Here is a 26,447-nt window from a genome sequence, read left to right as displayed (position 1 = left end):
AGATTTTACTTCCTTTATTTAAGTTTGGTGGTGCTTTGGCGATGTAAGCAATGGTTAATATTGCTGTGGTGTGGGTGGTGATCGCTTACTATACCATAAAATAACCCTTTAGGCTCGAGGCTGTTGGCGGTTTTCACCGCTACTGACCTATTTAATCCTTGAACAGAGCACTCGACATATTTCTGTGCAAAACGATCATTTACGATGGCCTCCCCGTTTACGAAATTTTCTCACTGGGGCCTAGAGAAGCGCGGACAGATTTCTCGTGCTAAAATCGTTATTTAATACATGGAAAACACGTTTTTTGTTATTCCTGGCTCCGTTCTGCTATCATCTGAGTACCATTGCAATTTATAGAAGCATTCGACAAACTTAGTTCATTGCCTTCAAAATGTATACAGGCGTTATAATCGAAAATTCAATGAGCGACCATTATTTTTCATTAATTTTAAAGAAAAAAACATTAAAAGTTTACAAGAAGATCTTAATAGTATGTATAGTCTATATTCTATAAGAATAAGAAACAAGGCCACCAGTATATTATAATTAAAAAAGGTATTCACATATCTGTCAAAAAATATACAAAGTAGGTATACATTACTCAATCTAAACAATAAAGAGAACAAAAAGAGATTTAAGAAGCAAGGACTGCAATCGTGTTCCGAGATGGGTTCCAAAACCCAACTGTGTTTTCTACGGTACCCTTTGTAGCTGTGTCGAGCTGTGACAATCTGCCCTTATTGTTCTATATAATAGCTCCTTATATTAAGGATAAACTAAAACAAAAACTATGGAAAACAAAAAAAAAATGGAATTAGTTTATTTTAAGAATCGATATTCATGATAAAATGTATTAAGGCAATCCTTAAATGAATTCTATTGCGCCCATACGTAAGCTAAATTAGAGGCATGTGTAATGCCTTTAATCATAACCTACTATATGAACATTATATATACTATATTTGAATATTTATCGTACCAGAATAATGTTGATAATGTCTCGTATGGGATCGTCCTGGACCTCGTAACGCACCAAGCGGTTTTATTCAAAAAGCCATATAAAGTTCTTGAAAAAAACAGAGTTTTCGATTTATGTAATAAAAGTAAATAAAGCATTGAATTAGATTAAAATTCAAACGAATCAAATGCGTTTTATTCTAATAAAATATATAATAATGCGTTTTTGAATCGGCAATATTTCAGCTCTACCACCGTTTCAGAAAGTAGCCACCAACGAGAAGATACGAAAAGAAATTCGCCTCGTTACTATTTTAAAATAAATCAAACTTACAATGAGGTAAGTTAACAATTATTGTTTTTCAGTCTTGCATTGAAACCCGAGCCAATATCCATCAATAAATCCAAACATCTTTTACCAAAACGTGTTATTTTTATGACTAATAAGTTTCATAAAATTTACAATCATGTAAAAACACAGACTACCTAACATATGTCACCCTACTACTATTATATGTAAGAAACTAATAACTTGGTAATTATCCTAATTTTTAGATTGTGTTAATAAAAATACGCAGAAATTTATATAACGTAAGATGGCCTTACCGTATAATCCCAGCTATAAAAAGAAATCATACTACCTACGAGACAAAATATAGGATTGATTGCTGTACAGAAGGAAACATTTAATGTATAAATTATTATTATTAAATATATAATTTAGGCTTAAGATTAAATGGGAGAATTACACATTTTATACTGACATGACAAATTCTTACTGCATTCAGAAGTTGATAACATAAAACATACCCAATTTGATGTTATAGTTTTAATGTATCATTTAAATTATACATTTTTGGTTTGCGTTTAGGTTAATATGGATACCTTTAGGTTTGCGTTTCATCTTTATATACTTGTAATCGTTGTTAGTGATTGTGTAACGGGTAAGCTTATCAACTGTATCTTCTGAATGACTTGGGTGATTGAGGTCTTACTCACAAAATGCCAAATTTCAGTTTGTCGAGACGAAGATATTCGTAGCTTTGCCAGGATCCACTAGGTGGAGCTGTAGGCAATTTCTGTAATTATCGAATTTGGGTAATATTTATTTTTTAATTTATTTTCTTGGTAATATTTATTAAACTACTTTCGTTTACTGCAAAGAAGACAATAATAAAGTGTAATTAATTTCAGGCAATCACTCGTGAAATGTGTGAAGTTGGTGAAAACGCGTCGTACAATTAATTCAATATTAATTCATTATTAACCATATCTAATATTACAAGAACTTAAAAATAAATAATATTTTTAGATGACTGAATGATGATGATTGTTGTGAATATCGCAATTTAGAATCCTCAAGGGCTCCGGGAGGTATAAAATAATAAACTTAATTCATAAGATATTTGGTTTTATTGACGAGATGATAAAGACTCGTCCACATTTTTTATTATTATATTTTAATTCTTTGTACAAAATACACCACTCATCTCACCCGGCGAACGGTGGTGATCTCCCGGCCGCCAAGTTCTCCGACGAGAATTTATAAAAATGGTAAATAAATTATTATTTTTTAAGTTATCTCAATAGCACTTGACATTGTAATGATACTTGAGTCGGTTCTACTCTAATTTTATTAAATTAATCTGATTACACCACTACTTATCATATAATTTGCTAAAACTTCTCTCAAAACAGATTATTAACCAATGATTTGAATTGAATTTGTCAAATATGAAGTTTTACTTTCGTTGTAGGATTTGTACTAATTAAGATATTATTATGTATCTTCTTCATCTATAACTATAAAAATATCTCTTTTTCACGTAAAAACTTTTGACAATTTAGACATATTATTCGTACCATTATATTCGGCGTGACCCAGAGAGGGGTTTTGGCAAAACATTACAATACAACATTTGTATATTCATAATTTAATATACAATGTAGCAACACGCGTGGCCGGTTCTGCTAGTCTGAAAGCTTGTACGATTGAATGCACTAATCTTAGGAATTACATGTCTGTGTAGAATAATGATTATAGCATTGGATTGACCGTTATTTGAGGTGAGTTATAGGCTCTACAACGTCAAATTATTGAGGAAGGAGCAGCCGTGATTAATCCAAGGAACGGTCCATATATAACATGTCATAACGATGAAGTTTTTTGTGTTTAGATGACATACGTAAATTATGATCCATGCCAAAAAAGCAAAAAAGAAAAGTAAAAGAAATCGTGCAGATATTTAGACTGTTATTGGATAAGTCGTGAGCCATATCGGCGACAATCGTTTATGCATTTCCAGTATTCATTGAAGGACTGGAAAAATATGTTTGTTGCAGAATTTCTGTTTGACCGTATTGAACTTGATATTATAAAATATTATAAATACGAGTCGCATAACAATCAAGTCTATCTATTCAGTAAATGACATTGACTGGTTGATGTAGCATGACAGGAGACACATATTTTTTATGAATCAAATCGACACTTTCCGCAGAAGATGGTCGTGGAATCTCAGTTGTGCATTGCAAGCCTTAATGGTTCAACAAAATCCCACAATCCTATAGTTATTTGTACAGTGTGAAGTCCTGTAGCTTTCTACTCTTGGGTAATACCGCCTTTATTTATGCGATGTCAGCCGATGTTTTGTCCAGAAGAAGAGAATTATTATAAACTTGCTTTGAGCGAACCCATCTTGGTAGGTTACCCTATACCCTTTCTACTTCTAAACGACAATCTGGGTAGGTGCCAACCACTCACATATATTCTACAGCTAAACGGCATTAACCAGGATCGTTGTGGTTTGAAGGGTGAGTCTAATTACATGTACAAGAGACATCACATCTTAGTTCACATATTTGGTGGCCTATTGGTGTCTTAAGAAGTGGTTAATATTTCTTTAGGTGGTGGTGACCACTTACCATCAAGCAGCCCATTAGCTCGTCCGCCTATCTATTTTATAACAAGCCTGAGTCCTAAAGCTTCGTAACACAAATTTAATTTAAATATTGATTGTCGTTTTTTTTTCAATGTACATCGAGAGACATACAAACATACATTTGTGACGTATAAGACGAAACGAAAGGTTTTTAAGAAATTGTAACGTACGATTCCGTTATCATTAATAACAAGCATAAAAATGGTAGTACTTGAACACACACGAGAAATATTCTATAATGGGACTGATTACTGATCTGCCTAAAGAAGCCTGGATGCACATTAGTTTTGAAGTAGAGCTAATTAAACTTAAACATATAAATTAACTTTTCACATCTATTATACAGGGTTAGGTACCCTTTAGCAATGTGTACACTTACAAGAGTACCCCTGAAAACGTACAATAATTTTCAATTGCTAAATTTAATTTTACGTCCCTTTTTTGCTATAATAATAATATCAAATAATAATTTAAATATAAGGAAAGTATTTTTGGGGGAAGATATGACAAAAATCAATGATATGTAAATAATTATCTATTAAGTTTATAAAGGAATCCAATTCGCTCACTATATCATTAAATATGTTATTTTTTGATTTTTTGTTCTTTGAATCGTTTTCTGCATTCTTTCCAGACGTATATTTTACTGAGTGTAAGTCTTTATCGGTGCGTTATATATTTTATATAAGCTTTCAATTTCCATCGTTTAGACATTAGTTGCAGTCGTATAACATGTTTGTAAAGTAACATGATAAGAAGGTGACGTGAAGCACGTCAGACTCAACAGGCAATATTTGACCAACATGAGTGTATTGAACATTAACAACACCGCACCCTCCCGCCTCCCCTCCTGGTTTTTCTCAAATACAGTATTAAGTTATGGTTGAAATTACAGGTTTTACTACTACAGGTTTTTAGTTACGAGCAGATTTTTTGTAAAATTTAGCTTTCCCGGTATACTTAATAGAAGTTAATATTTGTTATTTTTTTTTTCTTCAGTCTAGATCATTAGCACGAACCCCGCTACTACTACTAATACTTTTTAACGATTTTGAAAATAGTTATTAAGATTTTTAGTAAATACATACATACATAGTAGAGTAGGATATAAAACATAACGACAAGTTTCGGTTCCGTGGATTTTAAATTTTTTTTTTTATATCGTATCGATTTAGATATCCCTGGCACTCACTTAAGACTCGAGTGATATAAAACTGAAATTTGAAGTTTGTCGAGTATATGTTTCAGAATATGAAGATATTCGTCACCGAGGGCATATTGAGGTATCACTGATAGTACTTTTAAAACACTCTTGTTCTTAACAAGGTACGTATCGTAAACGGTAGAAATTTGTTCCCTATTCCATTTACGAAAAAGTACTTCTAATATGTACCGACAAACTTAAAAATTGCAAAGTTGGAATTATAAATAAAACGCGTAAACTGGTAACAATGCTAACATATTTATTAATAATAAAATAATCACGTCGCAGGTCGTATGCTCTCTCTACCGTTAGTGACGTCACCTTTTTTTCTCACAGACCTAGAACGTATTAATATAGCCACGCCGATGACTACCACCAGGCAGCAAACGGCGATGATAACAGGTATGAGGATATCCACAAGCCTCAGTCTCTGTAGCAGTCGTGTCTTCAACATGTCCACGTACTCATCGGGCAGCGACATGCCCTGGAAAAACATCACTTGTGGTCACACTAGCCACCTTAAACACAATGGAGAAATAAACTAAAAAAAAAATAACCATGTCTGATTAGCTTTCTTTTTTATATACATCCATGCGTCACATGACTCGGATATATATTTATTAAATTACATCAATTCAATAAAAAAGAGCACTATAAAGGAGACTGATGCTAAATGGTCATCCTATACAGCACGGCACCGCAAACCACGGGATCGAAAATGAAATGACTCTTGCTGTTACTACACTATGTAGTTCACAAGCCATTCAAACCGAAACACGTGAATGTTACGTGTGAAGCCGTTACTCATGTAGGCTTAAAATACCACTACTAACAACTAAAACTGGTACATTTTCACATAGATGTGATATGATAATGGCACAATATAGAGTTGACCATTTACTGTGAGGTGCGAGTAATTATGAAGAATGTAAATAGTTGTGGAAATATAAATGAGGTGAGGTATTCTCGGTCGTTTGTCTAACCTGACCTGAATATACTTAAGAGAATTTACGAATAATCTAGATAAGTGATGCTGCTCGGTATAAATATCAGGAGTTTGTGTACAAGAGGGTAATAAATATTATCTAGGGGTTCTCTACTAGTATTTTTTTATTAAGGGCCTGAAAATATAGCACGCAAACCGAGATACCGACAAACAAGTGAAATTATGAGGTATAGAGTCTGAACGGATGTTGCCACAATCAGTCATACATATATCATATATTCAATAAAAAATGTCAAATGTCAGATAATAAAATAGTAACCTCCTCCACCCAAACCAGGGGCGTGAGCGTAGTTCGCAAATTTTCCGTCGCAGGGATCGAAGTAATTTGACGCATGAATATGTTGAATTGCGCTCGCTTCATTCCACGGACGACGGTCCCCGTGCGCTGGAACAAAAACATTGTTGTATAAACTGCGAGTATAAATATGTAAATTAAATATATTACCAAAAAATATAACGTTTAATAATATTCTCAAAACTTCTTTTGTACAGTATCAGATTAAAAGGATATATTTTTATTGCCTGGAGTTCTTATTAGTAACCAACCATCTTCACTGCAATTTTTTTTTTTTTTATAATTAATTATTTATTTAATATTGTTTTATTTTAAATTAAACATTGTTCTTTTTTCAATATATCCAAGGTAGGTCTACGGCCATAGAGTAATAAGTTTAACTTACTGGCTCCAGTTCAACGAAAATCTTGTGTTTGTCTTCTGAAGGGCTGACACCAATGATGCCGTTCCTGTACCTGAAGTCCGCGAACAAGAAATGAGGATAAGTCAAGACTAAGAAAGCTCCTGTAACAAACAATAATATTATTATAATTCGTCACTTGGTTTCCAACAACCAGATGAATCGTTGAGACGACATGTGTCGATAGCATTTATGTATAAGAGCTTATCACAGAAATAACTGTAAGGCATTAAGGGGCAGTGATTATGATTTACTCATCTCTGACGGGAACATATTTTGAATCGAGAGTGTAGGTAAACAGTCATATCACAATGGTATACGAGTTACTTTATAAATTTTATAAAGGTTTTCTAGTGCGCCTCTATTCGTCTAAGTAATTAATATTATAATTATTTATTAAGTATAAATTTTATACCAACAATTATAATAGTAGTCACGTGCGCATATTATTATAATGGACGCAGTCGTTGAATGTCAGAAGTATACAGACATTAGTAGGGAGACGCGAGACTTTTCACTATGCCCCCACGACATGATAACAAAATAATCTGCTTACATCTTTTACGAAGTTGTAAAATAAGAGGACCAAGTTTGTGAGAATAAGCCAACATAATTGATCGACTGTACAGTAATAATTATAAAATTATTATTATCGTTTATAAACAGCTAACTTCCCGTCCCGACACGACGGTACACGGGACACGGGTAAAATTCATACAAAGCTCCTCACACTTTCCCCTTCAAGGTGTAGTTTTCCTCATGGTAGGTCCGCTTTTTAACGATTAGGAAGTAACTGCCTGAGAGCACAGCATGAGGACTTGTGATAAGATAGTTCAAAAATTGCTTAATCGTTGACGCCGAATATTTCTACTATTTGAATATGGTTATAGCATATTCTAATCATGTGGTAGAAAAACATCGTAATTATAAATACAATTTCATTGTGGTTGAAAGTATATATATTAGAAATATATAAATGGACATAGGAGGTAACGCACTCGACCGGGCTGTCCACGTCGGGCCCAAGGGCCACGATCCGGCCCCGCTTAATGAGCGACGACGTCGCGATAGGAGTAGGTAACTAAGCTAAATTTAAAGTCAACCGGACTTTTGGTTTAGGAGATCTCGAGGTGAGATCTATATAATACGTAAGATTAATATTCTTATATATATAAATTTTGATATGAATAGTATAAGAAACGTCTTTATCGATATATTTTATGAAATACATCTCTAACTAATTAAGCATATTGTAATAACACAATAAATAATCTCATATTTATAGCACATTCACAGTCGTCGTCACAGTCAAATTCATGTTCGGAAATTATACTTCAAGCCTTCCCTTTGGATTGGATTCCGAATCCAGTTTCAATCAAAGATATATAGATTATAGGCAGTGTAATAACGTCCTTGTGAGTTGTGCCTGTAAATTCCCTTGCTCGCACAATCCAATTATAATAAGCATTATAAAAGCTTCAAAATATAATTTTGGCTGTAGGATAACACGTAACTAAAAGACAGTGACTTGTATGTGCACACAGACATATTTGCCATTAGATTTCTCAATTCTTCAGTGTATAGGCAACGGTTGTTCTCTCAGCTGTTTCCGCGGGGAAATAAAATATGGAATAACTGTTTATTTGGACATCCATCAATTGTTATGATTTATATTAAATTTAAATGATTTGATATAATAACAACGCGTATGTTTCCTTACGTTGTTTTTCTTCACCCCAGAACTTGGGATGAACTGTAAAAATAGGTAATAAAAAGTCATGAATAACTTTTAATATTCGGTGAAGATTCATGTGTTCTACCCACTGAAACAAATGGGCTCTTTGATTGACACAGCGACAAAATTAAACGTAAAACTTTTTGAGTTGCATACATAACAATACAACACTAATAAAATGACTATTGAATACGAGTAGCTAATGCACGACATGTTGCCCGGGATATTTCTAAGCAATGAATTGGTACGGCGCGCTCCACCAACTTAATCTTCTATACCAGAAGCTGCACGCAAGTCAACATCTGTACAAAGTTCCAACTTAATCGGATATATGGCTTACGAACGCACACACGGTACGCAAAGAGACATTTATATATATACCACATCTAAAGTACGTCTGACATCTCTCTAAGGGGAGGGACACTTAGTGCTTAGAAGTGAAATGTCGGCGACTTGTTGAGCTAAAATATGAACGGAGATATAACCGGCTGCGTTAGCTGTTGTACTCGTCGTTGCTTTTCCGCTAACCCCTTGCATAAGGTACTCACAGAGGTCATCGAGTTAACCGGACTTTTATAAAATTTGGTATTCGGTCATCGATATTTTTCGACCGCGACAGTATCGTGAACTGTGTGCTGTGGAATAAGAGACATGTTTATCCGTTACGTAATTATTATACTATTGAATCATAAGCGCGTCATGTCGCTCGTAGTAAATTAGCATAAGTTTAAACTATTAATTACAATTATTATGCTAACACTACACGTGTCTTCTTCGTGTTATATAAAGGCTACGTAACAAAGGAAATAAATAAATACATAAAAACAAATACTCTGATTATCTTTTTATGTTTTTTGTCTTATTAGAGTTCAATTATTTGAGCGTAGTGAATTGTTTTTTCTTATTCCATAGGACGAGAGCTGCGTGGGAAGGCTGATATGAAAATCAATAATCAAAGCTGAACATTTCGCATTTGCGAGGAAAAGTAGTTTATACCTAAAACACTGTTAAAATACTAGTCGGAGAGGGACAGTGATAGATCACCAATCATGGATGTAAGTTCGTACACATGTCCGCGTGACGTGACCGCGCACGTGATGTGATATCGGCGTTTTCGACCGTACTCTAATGTATATAGTGTTGACTTTAGTCTGACAGGCTAATTAAAAACTATACAGATGTTTCCTTAACAATAATTTATTAAAACTGCGTAATTAATAAATGTATAGAAATTGATAAAGCACTTACAAAGATTTTAATACGTGGAAATCGAAATTTGTATTTCGATATTTATTAGGTATACAAGAAGGGAATGAAATTTTTATCATCATATCATGCTAAAGAAAACATAAAAATAATGTTAATAATAATACAAATCTGGCTATAATTTAAAAAACTATTAATATTTGGTATTAATCTTAAAAACTAAATACGTAAATATCCCCGATGACGCGTATGTGCTAGTGTCCGTCTCGTATCCTGCGGACTAGTTAAGCGATGTTAGCAAGGATGGTTTGAGCATTACAAACACGAATGTTTCCTGTGATTATGCATATTTGATGCAATGAATGATGAATTAACTGTAATTCATCAAATATTGCGTTTAAATTTTTATATATTGATTGGAATATATTGTTCGTTATTTATCAAAGCGCAGTATTGACGAAGATACTTTAAATGAAATATAGCGTTGGAACATGATCCGATCTCGTATTAAGCCCAGCACTGTCCTAGCCCTGCAGTATCATACCGGGCTCTACCTGCATATATTGTATAAACTATAATTATATTTTGATTCAAATAGTATAGATTAAGTACTGGTAACTTTCAGGATCATTCAATCCGATTAAAGATCGGATTTGTATTATATTGCCGAGGCAGCCGTTTATAGACAGCACTATAAAGCATTACCCCACGACCCACGCGGAGCATTTAACCCGAGTGAGTTTCTGACTTACGATTACTAATAAACGAATTTTTATTATTATATTCTTTTAACTATTCATATAAAATAATCTATCCGTACAACACTAAGCGCTCACCCAGCATCAAAGTATAGACCAGAAGTTGAATAACATAAGTGATTTACGCATACGAGGATAAACCAATTGAAGTATCTTAGTTTTCTCTCAGAGAAAATTATTACATTTGTGACTAATTCAACTGTATTTTTCTATTTCGAATATTTAATTTAGTTTCTTTGAACTTGCAGTTATATCGTCGAAGTTATTACGTGAGTAATAACTTCGACTGTCGTAACTGTCGATACGTAACTGTCGATGTCAACATCAAAGCTTTGTCATTTATGAACGACTACAATATAATATTAACGCAAAGTACTAAGTACGTAGATACATTCTACCGTTGGTTACGTCATAAGAATAACGGCTAGCAGGTTGAAGGACATTAAATATTAATTTAATAGAAAAATGTATGAAAGGGAAGCTCAAAGTTGGCGAATAGATTAAATAGATTTTTGACGCCTCGTCGACTACACAATAGGGCAGACTTTCTCATCACTGAGGTCTCTCGTACGGTATTTCGAATGCAGTCACGTAAATAAGTTCTACAGTTGCAGGGGGTCGGTCGCTCGGCGGAGAGGGAGCTCGGCCGCCTCCATCCCACCTGACCGAATATGAATACCAGGGTATTATGGATGCTATTTATAACATGTTCAATTCGTTCTTTGTTCTTCATTCGACTGTGATGCAACAGAACGCGCACCGAATGTGATAACTAATAATAGTAAAGGATACCCGTAATTTGGTTTTATTTGAGTTAAGTACATTGATTCCTCTTTCGGTAATCACTTCTTCCCAAATTTTAAAATAATTATAAGTAACAGAAATAAATATAAAAAATAATTTCCTGAGAATTTGTTTTTATTCGTTTTTTCCTACGCTATGGCATCGCAAACAGTATCCAAGACAAAAAATGCCCGCGACTGTGATATACATAAACATATATTCAAATTTGAGTAATTTTATCTGCCAAGGTAAAAATGTTTTTGTTTCAGCCAGTTGTTTTGGTTCGGAGTCGGTGATATATTCTAAAATAATCATTAGAATAATTTATTTAACATTATTTTAATCTATCTAACATATGTATTTGTCAGATTAAGGATAATACGCTCCAGAAAATAGTTTCACAAGTGACCTATTGTTTTTTACTAATCTCTAATAGATAAACGTATGAGTTTGTCTTGGAAGACTGGCATACACTATCGCAGACTTTTCTATAGACCCTTTTAAGACCTTTTCAGTTATAGTTTTCATAGTTTTAATATATTTCTTAAGGTTGGGCCAGCCAGGTATTTACATTACACAAATAAGACATCGTCGCAATGCAGCGATTTTAAACTAAATAATTACAAATTATACCTGTACATAAATCTTCCTCGTTTATCGCTTTTTCTATTAGCGAAAACCGTATCACAAACCGATGAGTTGTTCGGGAGAAGTAAGCTGAGATTCAGATAGAGGCGGTCAGCGATTTTGTTTTTACTTTTTTTTTTAAAGAATAGTGCAAAGCCCCTTAATAGGGAATTACTAATACTTCTATTTACTCCGCCGACAAGAGCCCAAGGGGATCGAACCTACAACTTTTTATATCGCCAGGCGGCCCTTAAGCCCTTCCTGTTGACGCTTGATTTATTATAATATTACATAATACAATATATATTTATTTAGGGAACTACTTAAATACAAAGTTAGAGTAACTTTGTATTTAACTTTCTTTCACCCCACCTTTTAGTCTACTTAGTTTTGAATATTTTGCAATAGACACTTATTAACGTAACATTATATAATTATTACAGACGCCGCTGAATGCGGAATAATTCGAGTGACCGTGAACGAAATTAATATTTAAAGGTGTTACAATTCAGTTCTGGTTTCCTAACTCCTAACACTCGACCCGGCCTGTTTGTACATCAAATAAAATCAATGCGTATCAACGCGCCAAGTGACTTGACGGCCAACCCCGGCTTCGTAACCACGTAGGGAGCGCTGCTGCATTAGAGCTAACTGACCGCACCGAATCGCTAATCGCATGTAAATATGATTCGTTCCCGATAATATAACGCAGCATAAAATCTGACCATAAATTAAATTATTTGCATTCAACGTCTCGTTTGTACCCGAAACAAAATAAATACGAATGAATATAAACAACAGAATGAAATCTTTATTTTATGTTTTAATTAACAAAACCGGCTTCTGTTAATGGCGATTGGCTTCCTGATTAGTTGTTATAAAGAAATAAGCAGTTTTATGATTATTTTATTAGCAATCGCTATTGATTAGCCACAAGCATTTAATTCTACGCGTAGTATTTTAAAAAACTTGTTTACTAAATTCGAATTTTATAAATTTTATTACCAAGTGGCTCTTCGGTTATGATTTCTTTGAGATATGTTTTATTTTTATTTTAGTAAAGCGATTAAGGAAATGGTTTGGTTTCAAGGGATCAATGTCGCTAATGTTCCTATTTCAAAACGTATATGTCCACAATCAACCCGCTGACAGTCGCTGGTTTTTAAATTTTAAGCTATTCATAAATTATTGTATTTATTATAAAAGAAGGTAACGAAACTTATAAATTTAAAGACTCCAATGGTCTTATACAGTATACTACAGAAATATTCCTGTATGGGCGGATCAACAATGAAACACGTGGAATGATAATGACGACTGGCCGACGCTTGCCGCGCCGTTACGCAAAATAAAAACATTCGGATCCGATTCCATTAATATAACAGCGGATACCTTTGTGGTGCATATTGCTTTATTAGTCTGTGTATGCAATACATAGACTATTATTTTAGAAGGGATTTGATAGCCGTTGCTGCGTATACAGTAGATTTAGCGTATAATTATAGCTGATCAATACCGAATCTAATCCAACATCAATGCAACGCGATCGTATCAGCGTTTCGACTGATCCTCTATCGATATCTTCGTACAATAGAACATTAACGTAATCTTGTAGATATCGATCGCATTTCGGATAGTATTTAGTGACAGGATCTATCCAGCTTAGTTTTCTACCTGAAAGCATTCCTATAATCTAGGCAGGAAGCTAATTCAATATAGTACTGGTGCCGAGTGTGAATGTGGAGAGCGGGCATTAGACGTCGCTAGGTATAATATAGCTGCGTATAAAATCAGTGACGCTTCAAGTTGAGTGGTAGCTCTGACTTATTTCAAGCTTAACTAGAAATTCCGAGGCTCCTATAACTTTACGCGAATTTCTGTCTTCTTTTGTTTTCCGAAATTATTAATAATATTTTCAGTGACAATGCCGGACCGGGCCAATCATTTCAAATTTAAATAGTTATTTTCATATAGATACGGTTTGGAGTCGCTTGTTGAATTTCTCAGTAACTAGTTCGTCAGATTCGTCCGCCAGTCGTCGTCATGTTTCTTAAACAAAATTTGAGGTTATATCATGTGCCATGTGCCAGTATTTTAATTGCGATGAATGGAGCCCATTATGCCGCTTACTAGATTACTTCCCATCATAAAACTTGGCCAAAGATACTGGTCGTGCATGAAAACCGAGACACCATTCTCAGTATATCAGACAAATAAAAAAAAGACAAGTAAAATTGTTTGATATAACTAATAATTAAAATTGAAAAAGATATATGAAATTAGACATGACAAAAAGTTGTTGTGACAAAAATAAACGATAGAAAGAAAGATATCTTTGAAAGATAAGATGACAGGACAATAGATGTTAAACCAATGTTGCGTAACAATTACCCTTACAAGTAAATTCACAAAATATTATTTTGAAAGCCTCTAACTATAAGTATGGTTGCACTCGCAGTGCGCTGTGGGCGCTCGATCGATACAGTGTGACCTTCATATCTGAACGAAGTATTTACACATCACGAGCTGCGTTTTGACGTTGACAAAAATAAGTAGATTCAGGATAACAAATTTCACTTATCGCAATCGACTACATGTATAGGTTCAAGTAATCTACCTGGGTATAGTGTCATGCTTTATAATATATCGTAATAGTACACATACCGTCCTCTGTCGAAATGAAATTAATCATGAATGTATTGCATCAGGACGAGACATTTAGCTGAGCGGATGGTTCACAACATATCCATCCATTAATACGGGGAAACATTAAGTCAAATTGACATAGCCTGCGTGACAGGGATTACCGTGCAACATCGACATACTGTTAAGCTACGTTCCCACAAAAGGAAAATTTCCAACTCATGTGATGTTAATATGCGATAATGACAATAACGCAGCAACTACCCTAAGTTGCAAATAATAAAGATAAAAATCGACTCAAAATCATGAAATTGCCGGTGCCGTGAAGAACTTAAATTAGTTGCAACGCCAATGTTTTCAGTGGAAACGCACCTTAAGCCTCTCTGAATTAATATAACTTGTTGAATGTTCGCAATGCTTCTGACAAATCCAAATGAATTGGACTGAACAATTAGTTGAAATCCAGGTAGATATCTCATAGAGACATACATATCATAGTAGATATCTCATAGAGATATACATAAACGAACAAACGAACCTTATTTATTTGCGTTTTACGTTCGACTTTAAATTTCAAAGTCTAAGTCTGAAGCGGCCAAGAGGAACTTTCGTTCCAACTTAAGTTACTGGACGAAATAAGGTGTGAACTTAAATAAGCTACAAAGATAATCTTTTAGTAATAAGGCTTTAATGCTGCTTACATATTTATGAATTTATAAATTGAGAAGCTTTAAAACGAGCCATAATTTAGTCGTATTTTTTAAACCCATTTAGACCAAAACGTACATATGTATGTATATAGCATGTCAGTTGTGCTGGAGGTCGTTGTTCCGCCCGCCTCGGTTTCAGGGCGCGAACGAAATGACAATAACATGTAATATGTTTAAACATCGCGTTATTGTCCGATCCTAAAATTGTATGTTATGTATGGCTATCAACACACGAGTCAAACGTTATTTTATAACATCGCAGTCACAAGTAAGTAATGTTCCATTTTTTTCCGTAATTACCATGCGAGCTAGTGAGCTGTAAAGCGAAGCCGAGGCAAATTATTAATAGAGCCATGACATGCATTCTATCTACATAATTCAGTTTACAACAGTGATAAACTTGCGCCAGTTAAACTTAGCGGTTTAATTTGCTTAGGAATTTTGATTGACAAAGGTAAAAATCGCGCTCGAACTTTTGGTATTGTTTTCTACAAAAAGTAATTTAATTTAACCGCTCAATGAATCGAGGATATATTTGAATATAATAAAGTATTACTATTACCAGATATTAATTTCTAGTCTTTGACGTAGTGCACTATTTCTCTGGTAAACGAGCATAGCCGTTTTTCACAAACTGTCATTAAGTTAATAAAGTTCAAGAGATACTGTTAAAAGATGACGTTCGTATCTTAGATATATTTTTTATATTACTTTTCTAAGGAAGACCACCTTTGCGTACAGTCAAGAGAATAGTTGATTAGTAGTGAGCAGTACCAACCAGATAAATTATACCACGCTCTACTAACGGTATAAAGTTATATTTATAATATTATTGGCTGGCAAACAAAGTCAAATCACTCTCTATAATATTAAATAATCGTTTACGGCGAATGTAAGGTGCACATTAGACTTTTACTCAACCAATTGGAGTCTTCTCGAACTCGAAACAAGACCACGGGACGAGCGCGCTCCAGAAAGAACGTCTAGCTGCGATTACATGTAGATGCATAGACCTAAATAAATATAAGCCTGCCCGCCCTGCTTTACAGATTTTGACCTCGTCTTTAACTCTTGAACTCCATGCACGAAGACGTGTCATAAATATGTGATTAAAAAACTGTATTTTGTAAATCCTCCAACAAATATAACGTTTTAGCATTTTACCAAAGTTTTGTATTAAACATTTGAATATGTTAATTAACATAAACAAAGAAGTATCGTTTAAAACCTTTAAAATCCAACGAATTGTATTTTAAATTGTCTTACTTTACATTTTCAAATAGATTTGTCGTAAAAGTGAATACCTACTTATGTATTAAATCATGGTTGACATTAGCTCCTTCCACATTTATGTATAATTTGATAGTTTTGCATCCGTCTTAAATAAATGGGATGGGAGGGAATGCATGTATGCTTCCCCTCGCGACACTCTTCACGCCCTCACGGTCGTGCGTGCATAGAGTGTGCATGAAATCAATGTTCAATGTTTCGTGAGCATTAGTTGTGATATTTCAATATCATCAAAACAACCGTGACGTGACACACATACCGCTACCAGCATAGTTTTTACGGTCATAAGGTAATTACCGCGCGCAATTAATTGCTATTTATTTATGACTACAAACCGCGCACCGGGCGACCTATATTCAGCTATTCAGCAGTCCCAAGTAAAAATGATCTTTCTTTCAGAAGCGGTCAATTTTTGTAAAGCGAGCACTATTCATTTCCAGTGGCTAAATTAATTAGCTATATTTGAGTGAGAGAAAGCAAACTTGTGATAACAACCCGTTTCTTGTCCTCTAAGTTGCTGATCGCGTTTCAAATCGAACTTGCACTTATTGAACATCCTCGAAACAGAATGGTCGTGGTTTTAGCAGAAATCTTAATTAGAATTATTATCTTTCGAAAAATTAAATGTCTCTTCTGAACAATTCTGCGTAGTATTTTTCATGTAACAATGGGCATAGATACGAGGCAGAAGTAGGGCAAAGTTTATTTGAGCCTCCCTGTCAAGCTGTCCCGGCCGTCACGCGGCCGTCACGCGCCCGTCCCCCGCCGTCCCCGGCTATCGTCGGTGTGCTCGACACGCATTAATTGCATCTCGACCATAATGCAATCCTTTGTCGCCTTTCAGACCCCCGACGATGTCATCTAACGGCTTTATAATTTGTATAATACGTTGTAATTATTGTAAAACCAGTTCTTCAATAAATACTTTATTTTTATTGAACATTCTGCATATAAATATTGCAAATAATATATTAATCGAATACTTAACGATTATATTTATATGTGTATGTGGAGTGTGGATGACGGCACGCATCTTGCTTTTCTATTTATATGATCTTCAAACTAGCTCCTATAAGTTAACTATTCGAATTTCGAGAGAATTTGAGCATAATAATAAACAGAAGAATTTGCAAGTTACGAACATTTTTTTCACTAAATATTTTTATTGATAACATTAAAGTTTTTCAATAGTCATGGAAAAAATTAAATTATTTGACGTTTTGAAGTCAACGATGACAGTAGAGTACGTGGTGTGTGGGTTGCGCTGGCACCAGTCACATCCATAAGTCCTATTCATGATGTCAAATTCCTTCATATTTTTCAAGTTTCTGATAAATGATCATTTGCTGGCCCTTATTAAAATTCAATACCACTTTAATGCTCCGAGAATAGCCACGCAAGTTACATCACAAAAATTACAGTCAATTCCATATTATATTGTATGTCGCAATAATAAGTGCGAGAACGAAATACTTTTGAAATAAAATAACTTTGATTAACCTTTTAAAGAAAAACTTTCTTATTAACCAATCACTGGTTGTACTTATAAGTTGCCCGAAAATATTGTTCAACATCCGTTTCTAGTATAAACCCGTAGACACGTAGAGTTAACCTTCCAAAATGCGCGCATCCTGCGAGGCAACAAATACAGGACGACCGGTAGCCACCGCCCACTGCGTTCATAACGCTGGTTACACGCCTCACACATACTGGGTTAGGTTCCACACTCTTGCGCCTTCCGCTGGCGGAAACGACGATCCAAAACAAGTAATACGAACAGGGGACCTCTTCCTCTCATCCACTTCGTCTTTAGACTCCTCAAAATGGACTTTATTCAGAGGTCACGACGGGTCAAATTTCAAAGCGATGTCTAGTGAAGCTCGCGCCCGGTGAAGCCCTACTTCAGTGAGGCTAACAGGAATTACACATTAAGAATTAAGAAATAATAAATAAAAATGTTCTTTTAATATTACATTGTTTTTATTGTTATGTTTATGGGAAAATTAAAGTTTTGTATATACGGACTTGTTTGAAAACCTTTTTAGATAACAGTAATTTGTTGATCCTGTTAGTTTTTTGTCTATTAAAACTAACACACATACTATTGTCCAGCAGTTAGAACTCATCCAGAAATGGTCGAACGTAAACAGAAAATGTGAGTACATTATGAGGAGTATGTCTAAAGAGCCAATGTATCGGTTGGGCGCAAATTGAATTCGGATTGACCGAGATTTTTCCGTCGAGTTTGGCGAGGACACTGGATACGTATATGTGACATCACGACGGGCCCTTTGAGGATTTCGTGGCTCTTGATGCATGAATATTAAAAATATACCGTAGAAAATGTCCTTTATTGAAAAATTGTGATAAGAACAGAATGTTGTGCGACGGACACGTCGATCTGTTAATCAACATATTGCTTTACTCTGTGTGAGATTCAAGCAAATATATTTTTCATAACGAAATCATCGTTTAATTATTATATTAATATAATAATTTTATTATTTACATGAATATAAATTAGCCATTATATAATCTATCTTAAATATATTGATATATCTACTTAATAATTTTGATATGGAAAACATAAAACATTTAAGTATGTTTTATTTTATGTATAAAGTTATTACTGAAACGAAAAAACAAAGAAAGAATAATATAAAATATAAAAATATCTGACGGCGGTGATGAGTTGCCAACGGGTGTAACATTCAGCTACCGATTTTGGTTTCAAAATCCAAGCAATTTATTTGGTAAAAGATCTGGAAATATGAAATAATATATATATATATTAAGTACGCGAAGTTCATACTTGTAGCGGTTTCGAAACGTCGAGAACTATAAAGTCTAAAAAGATGTGGGCCGGCTCCGCACTGAGTAAAATAGGCTGTTAAAGTTTGTTCAGAACGTAAAAATAAAATAATTTTTCTTTTCAAGCGGACGAAGCTTCGGGCAAACGTGAAGCGTAGTACATTATTCCATACTAAAATTGATTCCGCATACATTGTTAAAGCTCTCGCGCTATTACTGAAACTGCCGTCATAATAATTCTGGTGTAACCAAAATCTTATATTGTATAATAAGTAGGTTCCGTGAGCGTGACCTGACGTAAGCTTCCTTAGGCAATACGATTAGGTTACTAAAGCAGGGTTACTCGTATACGCGGACAAGTGTTTGTAAATTTACGTGCACGTCTGTTCGATTGTTAAATCATTCGCTTAAACTGATGACACGGCAGTGCAGTGAGTCATAATCAACATTTGATTTTGATTTTTGAATATATTTATACTTTATTCAAAGTAAGCACTTTTGAATCGTCATTTAACAAACTATATTAAGTAAAGCTACCATCGTTTCGGAATGTAGATTCTACCGAGAAGAACCGACAAAAAACTCAGTAGTTGAAATAAAACTAGTTTTTTAACGGATTTAATCGCGTATTAATATACATTTGTCTGTTCGAACTTACTGTCACCTTAGTCTGCCCGTGACCACGAACACTGCAAAGTGCTCGAAACGTCGGGATGTTAAAATAAAATAATTAATATACGCGATTAAATCCGTTAAAAAACTAGTTTTATTTCAATGTGTAATAATCGCGAAAATCTAAGACAACTCAGTAGTTACTCTTTTTCAACATCTAAAAATACAGTCATGTTAGTTAAATACAAATGTATGTAATATATTCTGCCTGAAAGTCGACAAGCATTAACTACGCGCTTTTTTATCATCTATATAATCTTGTATCGAATAATATGCCTTCTTTACGAATGTATTTTTTACAAATTATTTGAATTTATGAAACGGCGAAGTTAAAAATGAATTGCAATTATAATTACAGATAAAATTATTGTTAAACAATGAATACGTATTCTAGGTCAGCGGTTGCTCGAAACGGAATTAAATTATTTAGACGAACGTTTCCAAGTAATAGTGAAAAGAAGTGTCGAGGCTCGCGACGCCGTGTCGCAGATTTGTTAAATTGTTTTCCTCATCAACGTTTTAGATTTAAGGACCAACGAGACTTTATTACACATTAGACTCCAGCTCCAGAACAGTCGACAGCTTGATCGCACTACTGCATTTTTCAAAAAGCTACTAAAATAAAATTTTAATAACAGATATTTTAAAACCTATTTAGCTCGTGAGCCGTTAATGCGGTGCCCGCCAGAGGATCTACCTGCACGTCGCTGGGGTTGGTTGACTTTGGCTTACTCGCGCATCAAACCGTAACACTCGTCAACATAGAGTATTGATACATTACATACATTAACAGCCTATGAATTTCCCACTGCTGGGCTAAGGCCTCCTCTCCCTTTGAGGAGAAGATTTGGAGCATATTCCACCACGCTGCTCCAATGCTTGGAATGGTAGAATGGTGGAATACACAAGTGGCAGAATTTCGCTGAAATTAGACACATGCAGGTTTCTTCACGATGTTTTACTCAACCGCCGAGGACGAGATGAATTATAAAAACAAATTAAGCACATGAAAATTCAGTGGTGCTTGCCTGGGTGTGAACCCGCAATCATCGGTTAAGATGCACGTTAAGATTCTAACTACTGGGCCATCTCGGCTCAGAGTAGTGATGTTTGGCGATAATTGATGAGAGGGTGGTCACGCCCAGACTGTAGTAGGTATTGAATGTACCACCTCGAACACATCCATTTACATCGGTTTTAATACTGAAGCTAAAAGTGCAATTAAAATATATCTCGACTGCCACATTACGTTTGAAAATTAGCCATCGATGCAGATAGCCCTTCGCGGAGTAATATTTGTTTTACCAGAACATTGCGTTTGTTAAAATTGCGCTTTAATTAAGCACCGGCAGCGGGACTCATGGCTCGGTCGATTGCGTTCACGATTCAATCGTTTTTAAATGACTGACGTTTGTAATGTTTAATTTTTGACTGATATTATACTGCTCTCATCGGCATTTTGTCTATGTGCAGTCCATAATTGTACGCTCTATTCGTTGCGATATTTACAAAACGAAAAATTGTTAATGCTTCGGAGCCTCGAAGTCAATTCTGACAAAGTTTAAAACTACGTCACACGTATATTTAATATGTAGTATTTGTAATGTAGAATTTGGTATTACGGCACATTTACTGGTAATTGTAATAATACTGTTTTGATAGTTAGCACCCACTTATCAGCAGTTCTACCACTTTCTTTCGTAATGCTTTCCTCCTTACATACACGAGAGCCGGAACATCTTAGAGGTCCTCGTACAGGACACGTGATCTCATTAGTGGCCACAAGAACATTTTACATTTTTACTGCCAAGGTTTTCTGTGGTGGTATCTTAAACGCGATACGGTTGTCCTAACGGCTTTCCAGCAATATTGTCGAGAGTCTTCGATTTTTACTCCAAAGAGGATCAATTTTACTTATTTTCCATTTCCATCGGTACAAGACAGTAATATAGAAGCGCTACGGTACGGTACTCTAACTCTTAAAGTCTTACGCCGCAGCGTAGGTAACAGCTTGTTATTTGATTTACTATTCACGGTTCATAAGCTGTCCGAGGGTTCCAACTTAAGCTTCGAGTCTTCGCGGAAAATGTGACTCGTTAATCAGATATAACTCTTTAAATAATCTTTATGAAGTTGGTCTATTTTAGTTATATGTGTGTTTGGAATAATCTTATAGTATTAAATGCATTACATTACACATATATACTCTATATGGACATTAATATTAATTATATGCTACCTAAAACTTCTCGAGAGAGATGGATTATACAAAGTATTGAATGTGTATCACAGTCGGTTAAACGTTTTGTGCAGCTTGAACTAATAACAACTGTTACAACCATGTTATTAATTAGAATCGACTTCCCAGTTCTGTTTTTCGATTGAATTCAATCTTAACAAAATCTATTATATCTAGATGTTATGTCCCTTGGGACATAACATCTAAACTGTCGAGGTGCGTGGCGCTGGTGCTGTGAGGAATGGTTAATATTTCTAACGGTACCGATGTCCATCAAGTGGACTATTTGCCAATCTGCTCACTAATGACATAAAAATATATAGGTGATAAAAAAGTATGCTCTGCTCACTAATGACATAAAAATATATAGGTGATAAACGACAACGAAAAACAAACAAAGTTTTTGTTTATTTTTAATTACGACTGTCAGTGAAGTTCTGCGATTAAGAATTAATTGTGGTTGTTGTTGTTTCTTGTTCAACATAAAGCGGGTTTAATACGAGTTAAAACAATGAATTGCAAATCAGAACATTTCAATAAAAAATTCGCTACACATAATGATATATATTCGATCACTCATTATATGATATTATACGGTCGTAACTTTATACGGTTTAACGATATGGTATTATTTTTACGCCAGCATACATAATTGTGAAACAATATCAACTAACGGACGTATTGGAATTATAATTATAGTATTACTCCTGTACTGGAGGACTTCAGGACTACAGGCTAGAAATAGTGCCAGTATCGATCTATAAGGACAGAACAAAGAACTGGCTGGATATTTTATCGGGGCTCTGACGGATACACATGTGCAACATGGAACAGTGGGGCTGGAGGAATATCACAATTCATCGAATAATATTATATTAGGAAATATAAAAATATTTTAATTGGCTAGTGTAATATTTTGGTTTTAAATAAATTTATAGATTTTCATTCAGCGAACATGAAGTATGTTGGATACTAATACCGATGTGTATCCTAGTGGGTCGGTCATTTCCTTTGTTGACCGACGACGGAGCCTTAACGTTTCAGAATCATCAATCATTTAATACTTCTTGAAGTTGACTTCATAGTTGCCGAGTACTTAGCCTAGTTTTGCCATTTCATTCATTTGCTTGTTAACTAAACTGCAGCAAATGTAATTATTGTGTATGAGTATAACGTGTTGGGCTAATCTAAATGCGTTTATTTATTTATTAATGACATTGTGTATTTGTTTAATAAAGCTCCAGGTCTTTTAAGAACATTAACTTTACCCTCATTATAACATAGTAAGTATTCTCTTTAAGCGATCTCTTCGCACGTATTTTGCCAAAACATGTGACTGACGAATTTTAAAACGTGACGGATAGCCTTAATGAATGGAAATATTATTTACTTAAATATTTAACGAAAATCAATTAAACTAAATTCATCATTATAATTTTTAATATTTTTTATCTACACATATACAAATAGATAAACGGCTATCTATGTGATAGATACGGCTTTGTCATGTTTTAAAGATAACGGTGTCGTGTATCAGTTATAGATTTGGCAAAGGTCGCTTTTCACAAGACTTATCTCTTAAAAGAATGCAATACGACCATACAAAACGGTTCGCCGCTATCCTCTCAAAATAAAAAAATATAAAAAATTAATAATGAACTTCCATATAAATCGGATCCGATATTTGCGTGATTCCGAAAAATACAAGCAAACAGAACTGACCTATATTTCTGTTTTATGGAACTCGAATATCGATTATTGATGAATGTAGAATATTACTTATATATTTTATATAACTGACACGTTTATATTTCTGTTTCGCCGTCAGACGTTTCGTTTTTCTTAACATTCAATATTTCCCGAAAAGAAAAACTGCGGGAACAGAACGATCGCTTTAAAAACGCTTATCTTAAGAAATATATTTTTACACTCGTTTTAAAGGAATCTCCCGGTGACTGCTCGTACAGTCTTTCACAAGCATAATATATACCTACGTTACTTTATACCGATAATCAACCCACGGAGCGACGCCTACAGAGTCAAGCTGTACTTTTTATAGATTAAGCATTTGTTATTGTTGTAGTGCAGGGCTTATTCCAATTATTTCTATAACAATAATCAGCAGGATAATACAAACTACGCTCCTACGAGTTATTAAAATATTCATAACGGTGCTAATTCATTTAAATGTTCATGATGCAGTTCCTATATTGATTGATTTAAAGTAATGTATGTACAGATATAATACTCGCGACCCGTTTTCACTCGGGATTGTTAATAAAGTAAATGTGATGTGTTTGAAGTTGTAGATTTAATTGGTGGTTGGGCTCTGTGCAAGATTTACGTTTTCTTGGTAGGCACCGTCCACTCATCAGATATTCTGCCACCGAAGAGCAATACTCCGTATCCTTGTTACGGTATGAATGGAGAGTTAGCCAGTGTAACAACAAGCACACGAGAACCTCTTCGGCGCCACTGGCATCACTATTTTGTATAAAATATTTACAAATTATATTTTATATAAATATTCATCGTTCATGGCTCTTTCTATCCGTGCAAATCGCTAACAGTCAGCGGTGATTCAAACAGAGACAGATATTTAATTTTTTTAATTATATATTATAATTGTTATCGATAACATATGCAGGCGGCGTTTAGTAATGTCATAAAGTGAATTGAATTAAAATATTTGGTAGCGCAACGAATGAATTTTCAATCAAATAAAGCAGCTCGGGTAAGGAAATACAAAATAAGTAGCAACGAAGAAAATCATGGAGTTTTTTATTTCCAGGTGTTGCTCCGCCGTCAAAGGTAGAACGTTGTTAGCTTTCTTCTTTGAATTGAAATAAGATAACGACGAGAGTTTTTATTTAGAAAAATAATTTAGATAGTGACTGCGGAGTGGCTTTCGGTATAATTTAAATTTAAAAAATATACTGGCACTGGGAGCCATAGACACAGAGCTTACATGAGAATTATATTGTCTGGATTGAGAGCCACAAAAAGGATATGCGAATATTCGATAGTTATCGAAATGGTAACCAAAACAGATATTTCACTCCTAATGGAGAGGCGATCAATCTGCGGCGATGACAACCCACGTGTGGCCATTATCCGACGAGTCCGTAACGAAAAAGAACATCTGAACAACCGCTGCAAAATAATATGAATAATTTCATCAATATAAATCAACGAAGCCGTAAAAGTGAGTCTCTAATTTGAACTTGCATCGCATTCGACGCAATGAAAGGCTCAGCGGGTCAAGTTCGGGGGGCGGGTGGCGCTGGTGGGGTCGCTCGATGAGGACCGGAAGGGGGGGTGCACCCCGGGACCCCACATACGTTGTTGCGTCTAACTATCTTGTAATTTTAAAACTGTGAAGCATAAAATAGTCGAATAAAATATTTGTTATGTATTCTGTCATATGCTTCAAGAGAAGAAGATAGATGTGGAGGAACGGGTTCTTATGCAATAATGAAGCTATTACAACGGTCCTTATATATGTTTATTACTTCTTAAAGAATATACGCACGACTTAATGCTAATAATTCTTACATAAATATATTTTTCTTTGTAAAAAAATAATGTTTATTTTCTAATTATACGTCAACCTTGTCTTGACCTGTACCGAAACTATAAAATAATGAAATAGAACATTGCATTCGTTAACAGTATTTTCTGTATCACAGTCGCCTATCTAATTTAAATCAAGTAAAAAAATACAACTGGTTCTCATTGGTATTCTGAGAAATATTTAATTATTTTAGCGTTTTGTCTTAGAGTACCAGTTGTTGCCACGGAGGGAATAGGTATCTAGAAATGCAGGCTAGACTTCTAATCAATCCGCCTACTACAAATATCGACTGTTAATTGTAAAAGGTCGGATATTTGAGACGCGATCAAAAATCTATGACGGAAATATAAAATTTGCGTAAATTGAATCGTACGGCAGCATCAATTAGCACGAGTTATTGTTCCGCTGCATTTCGCACCCTAGGTAAGATGAAATTGAGCGCGTGGAGTCTGTTATCTGGAAATAACGTTTCGAGGAGTAGCACACCTTTATTAATTTTACCTCTGAGGATTTGCAACGAGCGTTTCGATTGTATTATTGGAGATCAGAGTGCGTTTAGAATGTTTGTATCATGTGTTTATATCAACACAGAGAG

General features: G+C 34.6%; 1 protein-coding gene across 1 annotated transcript in view; it reads right to left on the bottom strand.

The window, feature by feature from the left end:
* Nucleotides 1-5,340: 5,340 nt before the first annotated feature.
* LOC125075985 (sensory neuron membrane protein 2-like) overlaps nucleotides 5,341-26,447 on the bottom strand; it is an 85,843-nt gene continuing 64,736 nt past the window's right edge. The window contains exons 7-9 of the mRNA XM_047687897.1: nucleotides 6,790-6,908; nucleotides 6,369-6,494; nucleotides 5,341-5,587 (exon numbers count right to left, since the gene is read on the bottom strand). Of these exons, the coding sequence (XP_047543853.1) occupies nucleotides 5,381-5,587; nucleotides 6,369-6,494; nucleotides 6,790-6,908 (452 nt within the window). The 3' untranslated portion in view covers nucleotides 5,341-5,380. The remainder of the gene's footprint in view (nucleotides 5,588-6,368; nucleotides 6,495-6,789; nucleotides 6,909-26,447) is intronic.

The sequence above is a fragment of the Vanessa atalanta genome, chromosome Z (genome assembly GCF_905147765.1).
Source record: "Vanessa atalanta chromosome Z, ilVanAtal1.2, whole genome shotgun sequence".
Taxonomy (NCBI): Eukaryota; Metazoa; Arthropoda; class Insecta; order Lepidoptera; family Nymphalidae; genus Vanessa; species Vanessa atalanta.
Note: the sequence above shows the minus strand (reverse complement) of the source record. Positions and strands in the feature narration are given on the sequence as shown.